The 16,010-nt window shown below is 40.0% G+C and overlaps 2 protein-coding genes and 1 long non-coding RNA gene across 4 annotated transcripts; 1 reads left to right on the top strand and 2 right to left on the bottom strand.

Annotated features, from left to right (window-relative positions):
- Positions 1-1,728, bottom strand: LOC118566939 (fruit protein pKIWI501-like). The gene is made up of 2 exons (XM_036150607.1): positions 1,593-1,728; positions 1-965 (listed from the first exon to the last, which is right to left on the bottom strand). The coding sequence occupies exon 2, from the start codon at positions 956-958 to the stop codon at positions 167-169; it is 792 nt and encodes a 263-aa protein (XP_036006500.1). The 5' UTR covers positions 959-965; positions 1,593-1,728; the 3' UTR covers positions 1-166.
- A 5-nt stretch (positions 1,729-1,733) lies between these two features.
- Positions 1,734-4,662, top strand: LOC118566941. Its single transcript, XR_004933376.1, has 3 exons — positions 1,734-1,814; positions 1,903-1,958; positions 3,105-4,662. It is a non-coding gene; the product is annotated as an uncharacterized LOC118566941 (long non-coding RNA).
- A 1,398-nt stretch (positions 4,663-6,060) lies between these two features.
- On the bottom strand, positions 6,061-10,611 carry LOC118566943 (cell cycle regulator of non-homologous end joining-like). Of its 2 annotated transcripts, none has more exons than XM_036150618.1 (3): positions 10,357-10,611; positions 10,151-10,256; positions 6,061-6,864 (listed from the first exon to the last, which is right to left on the bottom strand). In XM_036150618.1, exons 1-3 carry the CDS (start codon positions 10,461-10,463, stop codon positions 6,514-6,516), a joined length of 564 nt encoding a protein of 187 aa, XP_036006511.1. In that variant the 5' UTR covers positions 10,464-10,611; the 3' UTR covers positions 6,061-6,513. The 2 variants fall into 2 exon arrangements, with proteins under 2 accessions (XP_036006511.1, XP_036006518.1); XM_036150625.1 differs by having other exon boundaries at positions 10,154-10,256; positions 10,357-10,599.
- Between the last annotated feature and the right edge of the window lie 5,399 nt (positions 10,612-16,010).

The raw sequence follows: 16,010 nt of genomic DNA on the forward strand, positions 1-16,010 counted from the left end.
TTAAGGACATTTGGGAGGAGGAAACAAAGAAAGTGTTCGTTGACCCATTTAGAAGAAGCTTTTACAGAATAACGCCCTTTTTGCTTGACTCAAGGAGGGCCTTTGGTGGGATTCACATCAACTCCGTGGATGTGCTCATGTCTGTGATGGGAGTGTCATCCGGGATCTAGACTTGCCTTGGGATGATGTCACCGAGTAGGTTTTCTTTTAGCCCGAAGTCTTGTAGTAGTTCGCTTACATTTTCCACGTTGACATCACTCCCGAGCGTCTTCAGGCCCTCTTCGGCCTCCGCCCCGGTTGACTTCTCCAGAATGTCTGAAGTAAACTTTTCTGGCTCTGCTGTAAAACTTTGCTCACTTGCCGAAATATTTGATGACTCATCTGGATCGGTAGGGACGGTGGTTGCTGAGGAAGTCACGTCAGGGACAAAGTCAATCAGTGGAGGTGAAGAGAGAAGCAAATCAGCTAGAGGTTCTTGGTCTTTGTGCTGCTCTTCAGCCTTCGCTGGCGTTGGCCCAGGCTCAGAGATGGGGTCAGTGTCTGCCTTTGACTCCTCTGAAACATCCTCTGGGGTTAAAGCATCTTGAGCTTCAGCTTCCTCTGTAGCGTTAGCTTTTGGTTGTGCAAACGATTCTGGTTCTGGAGGATTTGCGTCTGAGACAAGAGGTTCGGGCTGCGCTGGAGCTTGCGTTTCCTTTGCTATCAGCTCTGCCTCTGTATCCTCTGTTGGGACCAAGGCGGCAGGACTTCCTGTCTCGTTAACCTCTGATGCACATTCATCTTTTGGCGGTTCTTCTACCAGCACATCCAGGTCCTCTGCCCTGACAACCTCCTGTTTCATCCCGGAGTCTGCTGCTGGTTGAGGTGCTGCTGGTTCCGCTGCATTCTTCTGTTCATCGATCACAGCTACAGCACTGCTGACAGGGGCCTCTCTCCTTCTGCTGAGCTTGCTTCCCATGATGAACCTGTACAACCGATTAAAATGACCGTGAAATATTTATTACACATAACAAGTTGGACTTGGAAGTAGTGATGTGCAAAGTTAGTGATTAAGTCAAAACTTTAAGAATCAGGATTTAGTTAACTACCCAGTACTGTGGTACACGAAGCCATTCCTTGGTTATTTTTTTTCTAAAGAATTGAAACACTTGTTTTATACCTGCTTAAATATTGTTATATTTAGCTAACAAACTCTACGATATTGCCTGAAAGCATTTGCAGTACACCTGCAACTCCATTCTAAATACATTTAAAGCAAACTTCGTACATCTCTTTTATTTTAAGTCAACTTTTCTAAAAAAAAAAAAAAAAAAAAATACTTTTAGCGCACATTCTTCCATTACAACGGTCCGACCGACATCATATGTCCCAAACTTATTTAGCAATCAAAAACACTGATTACTACAAAACGCTAATATTTATTGGGATTTATTTTTTCTTAATAAAACGTGAATTTGTTTTTTTCATACGAGCCCACTTCACGTTTGAAAAAACAAAACAAACAAAAAAAAGATTAAAATGATAGCGGGTAAAAGAGACCGACTTCAACGTGCTGGTAAGATTACGTAAAACGTAATGATTTCCCCACAAACCTTTAACAAACTCCTTGAGGTTGCAGCTGAAGCTGGTCGAAGTGCAGATGATCACGGCTCTCAGCAGAAGTCCGTGCGTGAGCCGGAGTTCCGGGTGAATGCGCTGCGCGGACCCGCAGGGGCAGAGCCCGAGACGTGCTCGTCCGCGGGAAGAACGTGCGCGCTCAAACCTCGGACGGTAGAGCTCCGCGATTGGCGAGACATATTCATACACTTTGGAAAGTAAGTAAACGACACAAGCTACAGCAAAACTGTTTTGTCACTCATTTAAATATAGCCACAGATCAATAACCGTTTTGTCTTCTTTTAGGAAAGCTGGCAGTTTTAAAAACTGTCCTGTTCATTTTGTCCTGGAAAAAAAAAGAGGTAAAACACATTTAGACCTGTATTTATAAAGTAGCGACACTCAGTGTAAGAGATTTAAAATTTACGTAAACAGAAAATTTAAGATTACCGTGAAACATGAAACAATCAAAGTTACCGTGAAATAATGAAAGTTACAAACATCAGCTGATCTATGACGGACGTGAGAAAGAACTGGACAATACTATCACTTTCACTTTTCAAATTGAGTTTGAGTATTTCAAAGAAACATCCATACTTTCAAAGGGAGGCAGAAATGAGGGATTTAATAGAAATAAATGCAAATTAAGAATAGTCAGCTACATGAGCCTAGAGTGACATCTAAATTGTTACATAGATTATATATCTGTTTGAAATAAAGTGCTTCTCAATCTAATTTAGCGCTTTTGGGATGTGTTGGTGGGGAGATTAGCATTGTATATGCAACCATGTGATGCTATCATCTCAATATGGATGCTTTGTCAGAAAACAAATGCATTAATTCTGAGCACTACATGTATATAACTTCCATTTTTACCATTTGTACACAGACATCATGCTGTGTACTGTGTTCTCTGTCCTGGAACATTCTGCAGTGGACCCATGAAACTCACAAATTTATATATAGCCTATATATTAATTTGTGATATATATATATATATATATATATATATATATATATATATATATATATATATATATATATATATATATATATATATATATATATATATATATAATGTGTGTGTGTGTGCCAGTGTTAAAGGTAGAGTTGGAGATTTTTCCAAAAATGTAAGTAAGAAAGTCATTCCAAAAAAAGGTAATATCCTGGAACTTGAGGGACAGAGGAGGGAATGGGGAGGACCAAAACTCTGACCTATCCCTGCAATTCATTCTAGAAGGGAGGAATTGGTCAGAGTTTTTATGGTCCTGCAGCTCTCACAGAGATCAGATTTTTTAACCTCCTCAATAATTTTTATACTCTTTTTTTTGTTAACAAATACCATCCACCATGAACCAATTTATAATGACTTTTACATTTATTTCAGCATTTCAGGCTCACCCATTTGGTGTTTTGTGAGCAGTAGTGGTACCCCCCTAACCACATGCTTCTGTGTGGTTTTAAATGCTTACTATCATTGATTTTTGTCAATATTATTTAATTTACAGATCCAGCGTGCAGAGCCCTTCCACATGGCTGGTTTCTCAATAAGAAGTCCGGGATTCGGCTGTTTTGGGATCTCTGTGCTGCTGCTGATCATCTTCCTTCAAATCTTGATGGTGCACTTCGGTAGAGTTTTCATCCTGCCCCATGAAGTCCTCAATGACCCTTCATTTTTCTGCCCAAACAGTCAACATGATAAACTATCGTGCGGTCAGTGGGCAAGGTCGCTACACTCTAGTCATATTGACTTGATGTTTAACATGATGATCCCCGTGTGTTTTTATGCTCCAGTTGTGCTTGTGGCCTTCGGGCTGCTGAGCATGATGTTCGCTGCTTATGGCAAAGACAGAACAACGCTCAAGTGCAGCTTTGTCTGCCAGGCCGCATCCAGCCTGCTCACTCTGGGAGGCATCATTCTGTTTTTGATACGGTATCGCTCCTACAGGAGTTGGAAAGACATGGCACTTTGGTTCTACTTGTGTGTGGGTGTGGACTTACAGTTGATTGTGGCAACTGTGCTCACGAGGGTTTTAGGACGGACGCTTACTTCCGACTGGAAATAGATGGATTCACACTCGGCTAGCTTCCACAGAATTACAGGACTCAATTTCTGTTTTGTTCTTTTCATCGCCTTTGTTAAAATTTGTATGCTTGCTGACATACTTGTGGAGTGTTGAAAGAGTTTTATTTTTACTGCTGTACCAATGAGATGGGTGTATTAATATATAGAAGATATTTTAGGTAACAAACACATTAAGTAAATATCTACTTTTCAGGGCTGTTTTGTTTTGTTTGTTGTGTTGTGTCATAAAAGGGAGGGAAATTATTCACCCATCATTGGGACTGTGTGGTTGATAAACAGATGTACTTTAATGGATTTCATTTTTACTCAGAAGTTGTTTTCGAGTTTGACGCTGGGTAAAAGCAAAAGAAAAGTCTGGGATTTCCCCGACTCCTCCCTATCCTTTCAGTCACACATAAAGAACATTAGCCGGTGTGCATACTTCCAGCTATGCAACATTAATTGCCTCCGTTCCTCCCTCACCACTCACACTGCCTCTATTCTTATCCACAGCCTCATCACCTCCAGTCTTGATTATTGTAACTCTCTTCTTTTTGGCCTCCCTCATAAATCCCTCCATAAACTCCAACTTCTTCAGAACTGTCATCACCAGAACTCCGTCTTTTCATCATATTTCCCCTGTCCTTCAGCAGCCCCATTGGCTCCCAGTTCAATTCGGAATACAATTTAAAATCCTTCCGCATACTTTCAAAGCCATCCATAACCTTGCTCCTCTATATCTATCAGACCTCCTTCACATGGCCACCTCCTCCATCCACCTCACTGTACCCCAAAGCTCGACTGGGAGTTCCAGCTCTGGAACTCACTCCCACCTGGCCTCCGCAGAATTGACTCTCTCCCCCTGTTTAAAACCAGACTCCAAACCCATCTATTTGTAAATGCATTGTTCTTGTCCCTCTTCATAACTGTTTGTTTATATTTTTTCAAGGGCTGAACGATTTTAGAAAATAATCTAATTGCGATTTTTTTTCTTAATATTGCGATTTAATGCAATTTTTTTCCCAGTTTAATTTATCATGTGTTTTAAAATAAATACAAACAACAAATCAATTTGTTTCCCGCGCCATGTGGATTAGTTGCTAAAAGACCCACAGCATCTAAACTCAGAGCAGAAATGATCGCGTTCTGCCTACGATATATTTTAACCAAAATTGCAATTTTGACTTTTCTCCGCGTTGGCCACAAGCAACAAAAATGGCCTCTAAATAACAATGTTTGTAAACAAGGACTATTTTAAATATGAACTTTAAATGTTTCTATTGATCAGAATATTATTCAAGAGAACAGCTTTTAGTTTAATTGGACATCAATCCCTGTTGAACATAAAGTGCAAAGTCCAACCAACAAGCAAGTCTATGTATTAAACTGACCAGTATTCGATGTTTTGTATGACTATACAAACTCTAAAACAAGTAATAAAATTAGATTTTCTCACTGCTGCAACTGTCTTCCCTTCCATGTGGAGGCAAACCCACTTCAAACATTGTACTGACCTAATGGACGTGTCTAATTCCCTAATTGTTACATAGCCAAAAATTGCAGACCTCTGCGATTTGGAAATTGCGTTTTTTGAAATCATGATTATATTGAAAATGCGATTAATTGTTCAGCCCTAATTTTTTCTGTTCCCTGTATTTGTATTATTTATTGTCTGTAAAGTGACCTTGAGTGTCAAGAAAGGTGTTGTTAAATAAAATGTATTAATATTTCTCACCAACCCCAAATTCATTTTCCATTATGTCTGCATATAAAATACAATGGCAAGTGGAATAAAATTGTGTATTTGTATTTTGAATACATTTTTATTATGCTACATAAATAGTATTATACATTATTCCAGATTTTAACTACTTTAGATTAGCTACCTGCAGCGCTGAGTTCGATAATTGATATTATACCAGTATTTATCACTTTCCACACATGATGGGATCATTCAGGATGCATTTTAACGCCAGGCGAGCCTTTATGCGCATGTTTCTAAAGTGCTGGAGAGGACCAAATGTAGAGATATGTGTTATTTTTTGCCGTGCTCTGCTAGTGGTAGCTAGCGTCATTGTGCAAATCCATTTGGAAATGTTTTTTGAACTTAAAACTGGAAGTTAATTGAGGGCCTAATGTCACCCCCAGATCCAAGTCCCAACATCAGAGGTAAACAGAACTCGGCTTTAGCAGCCAGCAGCACTTCCTCCTGGCTATCATCTGCAGACCATGGGATTTTTCCAACTGCACACTTTTTTTTTTTTAAAGAATATTCTTATTGATGTGATTTAACAACTTTTCTAATTAACTGTTGATTTTTTTGTATGTCTTACCTTGCAAATAATACCATGGTTTCTCCTGAGCACCACTGAGAGCAACACATTTACCACCGAGGCTACTTTTACCATAGTTTGTGAACCATACATTTATAATTGCAAAACATGACCAAGAACCTCTAATGCATTCAGTCATTTCCACACACAAATCACAAGTTTAATAAATATGTGTTCTGTAAGGCTAGTCTGCGGAAACATACAGTACTTCCCCCACACCACGTCTGTTTCACATTGATTCATTACTGAGGGGATGTTTGTAATGTTCAGCATCACATCATTACTTATTTCCCCTGAAGTGCACTTAGTTATGGAAAACCTGTTGGTTTATAACAGCCTAAGACGGTCGAGTGCAACGGCGATCAACTGGAAGGATTATATCACATCCATTGAAGTGACATCCAGGTCAATTATTGGATTGGCTTCAGGGGGAAGCAGTGCTCCCTCCAAAATAAGTTTGGTGCGCTGCCTTGTTAGAGGTCTCAAATTTCCTACACTTACTTTGCAAAACCTACACAGTCAGTGGAAAAAGATTTCTCGTACGAGCTGTAAAGCATCGTCCTCCTCTGCCGCCGTCTGCAGCCGCTCAATTTCTCGCTCAGCTTGCAAACTGTTCCCCGTGGGTTGGCGGCAACCCTGGGCGGATCCTGGTCCCTCCCCTCGGGGCTCAGGATGCTGAGGGTTGCTGATGTAGGGCACGGTCCCCAACTCTGTAATGTCCAGGTCTGTTTCTGAAACGTACGTCTTGTCCTCGTCATCACAACAGTCCGAGGAGTCTTCCTCTAAAGGAGACGTCACCGGCTTTGATGTCGTCTCTGGAGTGCCCGGGTGCACTTCCTGCCTGGAGGCGGGCTTTACCTTCCTTTCAACCTGTGTTTGAGAGGGTGGGAGGTAAGAGTAGTACGAACGACGATGATGGAATCTGGAGTATAGTTCAGATGAAAGTTTTTTAAACATTTCCTGTGTTAACATTTAGCATAAGAGAAACATTTTGTACCATACAAACACATTGTTCAAGCTGTTTCATTTCTGTCTCCAAATGTTTTTGGAGTACATTGATCAGGCATAACATTATGACCACCTGCTCAGTGTTGTGCTGTAGCTTAAAAGAGCACACATTCCACTAGACCCCTGAAGGCAGCCATTAGTAAATAACCCTTTGCATGAAAGGACGTATGAGACCTGCATCAATGCTGCGGGAGGTGGTGCGTGTCAAAGTGACATCCCCATTGTTGGCTGGACCCAAGTTTTCCTACAGCATCACACTGCCTCAGCCAGCCCAACGCCTAACCACAGTGCCTGCTGGCACTATCTGTGTTCCCAGATAAACAATGTGCACACAGGAATCTTGTTTTCTTTAAGAAAACTTGATTCATCATAGGGCTGGACGATAATTCAATAACAATATATACAGATGGACAGACATATATCGATTATAGGAAAAAAAAGGTGAATAAAAAGTTCAATAGAATAGCAGTTTTTCTTCCTTTAGCATTCTAGCCATGTTAGTTAATATTAGTCATTACATTCTCCCAGCCAATCACAAATGCAGACCCAGGAACGCTTCCTTCCCTTCAAACAGTTCAGAGAGCACACGTTCATTTTTCTTTTTTTTTAAATTGCACTTTAGGTAAAAAGTTGGTTGAATAAAGGGTTGAGTTTGAATTCAGTGTTTGCATGTTCTGTATGTAAAAATGGGTCGCTAAGCAACAGCATAAAATGGCCAGGGCTGCGCTTAAGATATATGTTATGAATTTGTTGATAATTATCGATATTGATCAATGTAATTTCTATTTTATCGATATGCTTTTTTTCTATATCGTCCAGCCCTAATTCATCAGATCAGGCCACCTTCTGCCACTGGTCCGTGGTCCAGTTCTGACGCTCACGTGTCTTAACTGTCTGTGTGCATCAGTGAACCTTGGCTACACATGACCCTGTCACTCATTCATCACTGTTCCTTACTTGGTTCACTTATAATAGATTCACACCACAGCAGACTGGGTACACATCACTAGGTGCTTTGACCTAACCGTCTAGCCATCACAAATGAGCCCCTGCCAAACTTGCTCAAATCACCTTCTAATTTTTCCTGCTTGTGATACATCAACTTCTAGGACATGTTTTTATTTTATTTTTTTGCTGTCCAATATATCCCATCTGTCTACAACCAGGTGCCATCATGAGGGGATAATGAGTGTTATTCACTTAAACCTGTCAGTGGTCGTAATATTGTGCCTGATTGGTGTATATTCTAACAGACATATCAAGGTATGTGCAACTTCAATATATTATGTTTCCACAGCCCAAAAACAGAACACTAAACATTAATGGACTTCTGGTGAAGAAATTATGCGAAGGATACCTTGCACAAAATGTCACAAAGAGCGTAAAAATGAAATTGTGTTTTTTACTGTTATTGTAAGTTTTGCTTTCATTTGTATATCTGTGGGCCCTTTCGTGTGCGACACACCTGTTTAACCCTTGTGTGGTGTTCATATTATTGTTACTCAGCCAGTGTTTGTGGGTCTGGTGGACCCGTTGCATTTTGTGCTTTTTAATGCCTCACAATCAAACACTTTTATGTAAAAATACTCAACAGATGTTACTTCATCCCAATTTCAAGTTGTATAAACAAAATATTTGGTTATTTAAAACATAATAAAGCAAATTAATTATAATAAAATCATGATATGAATGGAAACAAATTCACGCGTGAAGCAAGGTTTTTCAAAAACTAGTGACTTTTAGTTTTTTGAACTCAGAAATTTAACCCATTCAGGTGCACAAGACAAGCTATATGAACACAGAGTAAACCTATCAGTCAAGAACACACATCAGCCCTATGACCTTTAGCCAATGGCCTGTACAACACATGAGGGGCACAGTTTTACTATGTGTGTTGCAGATATTCTTTTTGTACTTGATGCATCTATGTTTTTTTTTTCTGTCCATCTTCCACACTTTGCACTGATTCTTCTTGTTGCCAAAAATGTACTGGAGCAGCATCACACACTTACTTCAGGCTCTGCAGATTCTGGTTCTGTAGGTTCTGTAGGATAGGGCAGCATTCTCCTCCAGAATCCTCCTCATTTGGCACATTGGATACCAGGGTTGTATCACCCATGTATGCAAACTTGTAAGGCTTGACTTTAGACCCGAAAACTCCAGCAAGGATAAGGACCCTGAAGTAGTCATGTAAATAGGTTTGGCCCATTTCCTTCCACCTCTCTCCAAAAACAAGAATAATTTTGTGGATGGAATCTGGGATGAAAAGCTGAAAAGAAGACTTCATGTCCTGTGTGTAAGTAACTGCCACTTGCGTTGGTCCTGGTTACATCCTTATCACATTGGTAGCCTGCGGGGTGACTCTTTTCTTGGGCGAGACCATTCAATTTCAACATTTTTGACTTCCAGATTTCCTCACTTGTTCTGTGCTGACTGTCTTGTTCTTTCTTGTTCTTGGCCCTGTGGCTGGCTACTGACGGCCTGGTCTGGAGACTTGTCTTCATTTTGGAACTGGCTGATGCTCAATCTTGTCCTGCTTCAGAGTCACTGTCAGACTCTGAATTTTCAGAAATGGGATCCTCAAATTCTGAAACCTCTTTTTTTGAATACTATCCCTCAACATTATCATCAAAAACTTCTCTCTCTTCCAAAATCAATTACAGGGCCCTCTGCGCATAGTATCTTTTGGCCACCTTGATCGGTTGTTATAAGAAACCACACTGGCAAAGCTATATTTATACTCTATCTACTCCATTTGTAGCAGAAAGAGTGTGATAAACTCAAGATTACCACAAAACAGAGAGTTAAATGTGCTCAGACAGGAGGAGGAAATAGTGTTGTGTACAAAGAACATCAGTTTCCACATCTCAATTAGCCCCGGGTCCAGTGGACCCGGACACCTTCTATGTAATACAAATGTGTAGGGGGGGTGTACGGCGTGTAGTCATTAAAATCGTTTTCTGATATATGTTCTTCACAGAAAATGAGCCAAGGCCAGTGAATCTGAGTCTGAAAAATTCATTGATTGTATCCTTTTTCGTTCAATAAAAAATGAAAACGGGTCCCACAGACCCGAACACCACATAAGGGTTAAACAGACTTTGGTATCAAAGACGAAACAAGGAAATAAAAACAGGTGAAACAGTGCCACCTGCTGGTGAAGCGGGGACGTCGCGTCCTCGCAGGAACCCTTGGTGAGAAGTGAAACTGCAGCTTCTACCAGCTCCGCCTCGTTCATGCAGTAAAACGCAGCCCTGAGGACAAAACCAGCGCCAATCGGTTAGCTGGACACACCACCACTAGCAACAACTGCATCATAAAACTGACGACCTGTCGTTTTTCCTTCCCCACTACCTTGCAGCTCCCCTCTTTCTCTGACTCTTCAATGGCGCCTGTTGTTTCCCATGTTTAACCTCTCGCTTCGCCATCCACGAAGGGAGCGCCCGCTGCCTTTCCGCCATGTTTGACGCTAAAGCTCGGCTTAGTAGGCGCAGCCAGCCTGCTCGAGGATTTCAGATCTCCGTTGCAGTTCTGCACGTGAAACAGAACCAAAGAACGTGTTTTGCTGCCAAATAACAATGGCCTCTTTAGCGCCACTCAAAGTCCAGTTTAGTACATTGCAACCTGGTTACCACGGCCAGCAAACCGCGTCCATACTTAGAGTAAACTACAAAAACAAAAGCTCAGAGAAAACTTCAGTTCCTGCTTTAGATTGCATTATAGCTCCTCACTCTTCACTATTCAAGGTCTTAAATTTAAACACAATCATTATGCTTTAAAAAATACGACCAGTCAATACCAGATATTTCATTATACCTATGTCTGAAATTTAAAAGTTAGTTTTAAAATGAATGCATAACATGAGGATGATAAAAAGCGAGAATGAAAGGCGTATTTGTTTTTTCCCTTCTTTTTTTAATTAAATGCTTTTGCATACTAGCTGGATGAGGAAGTTGTGGGTGTTATTATGATGTGATGAAATCACAAACTCCATGATGCAGGAAAGCAATAAGCCATATTATAAGGAATTGATCCTCAGACATTTGGCTTTTACTATAAACCTACAAAAGATCCTTGGTCCTGAAACCGCATTGTTGTAAAAGGCTAATAAAAATAAAAACATGTTCGTTATATCATTCTTTACCCTCTTTCATCATGGCTTAAAAAATGAGTTTTCAATCTAGTTTGCTAAAACCTGTTCTATAAAACTTACTGTATACTGTAGGAAAAGAGGTTAGGTTGTCTAGGTGTAAAATCCTTTGAGGCATAAAAACGCTAATATGGGTTGACAAAGTTTTATATAAACATGATTTATCAAGTCAGTCAGTCTTTGTTTGCAGTCTATATGCTGTCTTTTACATGTTCAGTATACAGACTGTTCCGGTCTACCAAAAATTTTTAAAAAAAATTTAAACTGCATTCTGGCTTAAATGGTAAAAGAACAACAAAAAACACACACGGCCGCTTGACATTTTTAAGATTACAGTATTTTGTTTTTGACAGGACAAACTAATAAAGTGTAATCAAGACAAATGCTCAAACTGCAGAGCAAAACGCTTATAGACCTATAGTAGGGGTACCTTTGCCAGCGGAGGAGTCTTTATTCGACCCATTACAAGGTGTGGATAAAAGTGTGCCCTTTATGCCTTCTATTAGAGGTTTTATTATAGAAATCTTATGTTGTCTTTGGTTTAAACTAATCAACCATATAAATAAGTGTTTGTGTGATTTTCAAGCTTCTGTATTACTGTTTCTTACCTTTCTGGGAATTACCTAAATAATTTTATGTGACTTGAAAGCTGAAGAAATGAAGCACAACAAGCCCTTTAACATTTATGAAGCATGTCTTTCTTATGGATTACCACCTTGGTACATGACACCACTGTACAAAACATGAGGTCTATTACTTTTCATTGTGACGTCTGTGTTTTATGTGTCATGTTTAGTATTTATCTCACCATCTGGGAATGAGAATTAAATGCTTTATTCACACGCTGCGTCTCCACTCACTTTGGCACGAGTAAATCATTGACGTATTTTTATGATCCTCGTGTCCTTACGGAATATGGCCTGTTGAGAAATATTAAGGAGGCTCAAGCAGAAGCCGTGTAGTTAAGAAAAAGAAGGGGGGGGGGATCTGAAATCCAACCATTTTGCTGCCACAGATGTTGACATACAAATATACACAACTACTGTAGTGTGTGACATCAGGGTCACAGTTAGTGTGCTGCTTAATTAAAACAGCATTTAATGCTGAACAGCTCATTTCCCTTCTCCTCCACCAAGAGTCACTGTTGTCTCTGCTCATCTGCACTCGTGTTATTCCTGAGTCATATTAAAATAATAAACTACGCTCTTTTGTCCACCCATCTAACATTTTAATTCACTTACTGAAATTTTGCTCCTTTTTTATTTATTTTTTATCCCCTAAATAAATGTGGGTTTATGCATGCATCTGCTTTCCTTTTAGGTCCATGGCTCTTTTTCTAGTATAATCTTCCCCCGTCTTGTTGCATGACACTTTCTATTATCTCCTTGCGCTTCTCTTTATCTTTTTTCTCACCCGCCCTCAATCTCCAAGCCCCCGGCAGTCCTGTATCAAACTTTCACTTTCTGCCCCTCGGCACTCAAAGCTGCCATCTTGCGCTCGGCCCTTTTAATTATCTCTCTTAAGCTCCTTCCTGCAAATGCTTAGGCCTTGATTGCAGAGGCCAGCTTTGTGTATTTGACTAAATTAAAAACAGGAAAAAGAAGTGTGTGTGGGGGGGGGGGTGTCTCAAGTCAACCAGTGTGTTGCATTTACAATCTAATTTTCTCCAAAGCTTTCGAGTTCCGTGCATTTTAGGAACAATAAATAATCAGCAGCTTGAACTGGTAAATAAAACAGAAAAAAATAAAAATCCTCAATCTCTCACGGCATTTGTGTTATTATTTACAGCATATAGCGCCCAGCGACTGAACCACTGATGCAGATTTGTCTACACTTTTGATTTTATGTAAGAAAGCTGAACAGCTTGTTTCTGCAAACAACAAAAAGATATTTACCAGAGAAGATTTTAGCTAGATGCATGCAAAGCTGCATTCAGCCGTAAAATAATATGTAAAACATCACCCATTATTTTAGAAATAAGGACAGCATATGGAATATTTACAAAGGCTTTACCGCCAATTGCCTCACACATTTCATTTCTCATTTAAGACGATTGCAAAAGAAAAATTACCAATACATTTAAAAAAAAATCCATCTGTGTAGAATCGAGTTTAGCATGGGACTCATCCTCCCCCAGGCTTCCTGCCACATCCAAAGATCAGGCTGTAAGAAGATTTCTGTTCACTAATGGCATAAATCTTGTCACTGCTTTTCTTGCTTGCTGAATTTCAGGTCAAACATGGTCAAAAAGTCTTAAAGTTACTTATATAAGAGCATCAGTATGACGGTTTTCTTTATTACACACTTTATGTTACTGTGACAATGTTAAAGGACTGGATTGAGACTCAAAGAGCTAAGCATGCAGCTCTCCCAATATTTAAATGCACTACCATGAGTTGATTGGTTGTGTTTACCTCATTTATTCTGAATTTATTCTGGGTTTTTGCTGCCTTTCTACCATGGCATCTTGATCTTAAACGTATCACAGCGCACATAACCCTTAGATGTGATCATTACCGCTGGCCATCTGTCTCAGAAAGCTAGAGAATCAGAATCCCTTGTTGGCCATATGGTACAGAAGAGCACCAGTTTAGAAAGAGTTTGAGTAACTGAAGGTTTTCCAGCTGGCACAGATAAAATATCATCTACTATATAAAATCCAGAATCGCATCACAGCATGGGGATGCTGGTTTAATGACATCATATTACCAAGACGACAGGACAAAGCAGCTAAGAAAAGGATTTGTTGTCAACATAGTTGTGAATGCTGCATTATGCAGTAAGTCAGTCTTGTTTTAATACAACCTTTAAAATTGTCATATTCTAATATCTACTATTTTTTTGTAGTACACACACACACACACACACACACACACACACACACACAAATATATATATATATATATATATATATATATATATATATATATATATATATATATATATATATATACTGCAGAATGTTCCAGGACAAAGAACACAGTACTCAGCATGATGTCTGTGTACAAATGGTAAAAATGGAAGTTATATACATGCAGTGCTCAGAATTAATGCAATTGTTTTCTGACAAAGCGTCCACGTTGAGATGATAGCATCACGTGGTTGCGTATACAATGCTAATCTCCCCACCACCACATCCCAAAAGCGCTAAATTAGATTGAGATCAGGACACTGTAGCATGATAAGTGCAGACGGTGCTTTTCAAAACCACCATTGTCCAGTTCTGGTGAGCCAGTTCTAATTCTAGCCTCGGTTTCTTGTTCTTGGCAGACAGGATGGTAACCCATTGTTGTCCTCTGCTAAAGTAGTCCATCTGCTTTAAGATCCAGGGAGTCTATTAAACATCCCTTGGTTGTACTGAGTGGTTTGTTGAGCTACTGTTTACTTTCTATCATCTTGTCATGTTCCGAACTCTAAAATAAAAATAAAAAAAACCTTTTTACCTAAACAACTGCAGTATGTTGTGTTTTTCTGACCATTCTCTGTTTGTTAACCAGAGTGATTTTTAACTATTATTTGCCTGTTTGGCACCAACCGTGCTGCGTTCAAAGTCACTTAAGTCCCCTTTCTGTCTCTTTCCAATACTCAGTTTGAACATCAGTAGGTGTCTTCATCATGTGGAGATGCCCAAAGGTATCTTGTTGCTGCCATGCGATCAACCTGAACTCTGCTGGTTTTTGCGTTAAGCAATTAAACAGGCATACCAGATAAGGTGGCTGATAAATGTAGGTTTGTTTTTCTAAGCCAAAAAAAAAAGTCAACCCCTGAAACTGCAACTGAGCATAGACAGATCATGTAAAAACATGGACGAAGGAACATTGTCAATTCAAAGAAACAAGCATGGGATTAGAGCGAAATCAAGGGGCAGTAATCTCAAACATTTATGAACTAAAAACACTTATCCCACCAGTGGGTTTTGCTTAAAGGTCGTTCTCAAGGCTTAACCCCCAACATTCCTTTCCTGATATTTGTCTAATGGGGTCAGGTGGTTGTGTTACTTCGTGTAATCTGTTGGGTTGTGGACCTGAGATGAGTGAAGAGTTCAGAATGAGCCTCTCGTTCGGCTTTGTGGCACATCTGTAGTATTCACTGCCGCCGGTGGATTGGCGTGCGGTGTGTTGGAAAGCGCTGGCACTTGTTTTATGAGGTCAGTTTGCTTCCTTTTGTTGTCTAATCTGTTGTCATGTGGGCCTGAGATAAGAACGGAGTTCAGCATCAGCGCTTCCTGCCTCATGATATGTCTGCATCTGTCTAAGAATAGGATATTTGTGTTAACTCTCGGGGCTCGACCTCCTGGGACGGCACAGCTCTGAACTCTAAGCCGGGTATTATGTTAAGAACCATCTATGGCGATGATTGCATTTCAAGTTGTAAATTTATGCGGATAACGCTGTTTTCACCAAACAACTTCGAAGAGCCGCAAAGAAAAGTAAAAGTAAGCCATACATCGTGCTCTGACTGTACACATAAACAACTCGTTTTCTCATTTACCGAGCGTGGGATTAAACGCTGGCCAGTGCTCATACATGAGGGTGATTAGTTGTGACATAACCTGCGGAGTAACCTCTGATGCACAGAGACAATAACATCTGAAGGATTAAGATATATGAGAAGAAAGGGCTGGGAACATCGGAGCTCCCTGGGATGTTGGGAGCCGTGTTGAAGATGGGAATTCCTGGAAAAGTTGCCTATCAGAAAGAGAAGGGATAAGCTACACATCCTGTGAAAGTAGCATTAAATGAATGAGATTTCTTTGGAAGCCGCTCAGCAGCGCTCGTGCTCTCTCAGTTGAACAATCTGTCGACACCGTGGGACTGTCAAGCAACAGGCCGATTCAAATAACGTTTGGGCATTTATG

This window comes from Fundulus heteroclitus, chromosome 2 (assembly GCF_011125445.2).
Source record: "Fundulus heteroclitus isolate FHET01 chromosome 2, MU-UCD_Fhet_4.1, whole genome shotgun sequence".
NCBI classification, from domain to species: Eukaryota; Metazoa; Chordata; class Actinopteri; order Cyprinodontiformes; family Fundulidae; genus Fundulus; species Fundulus heteroclitus.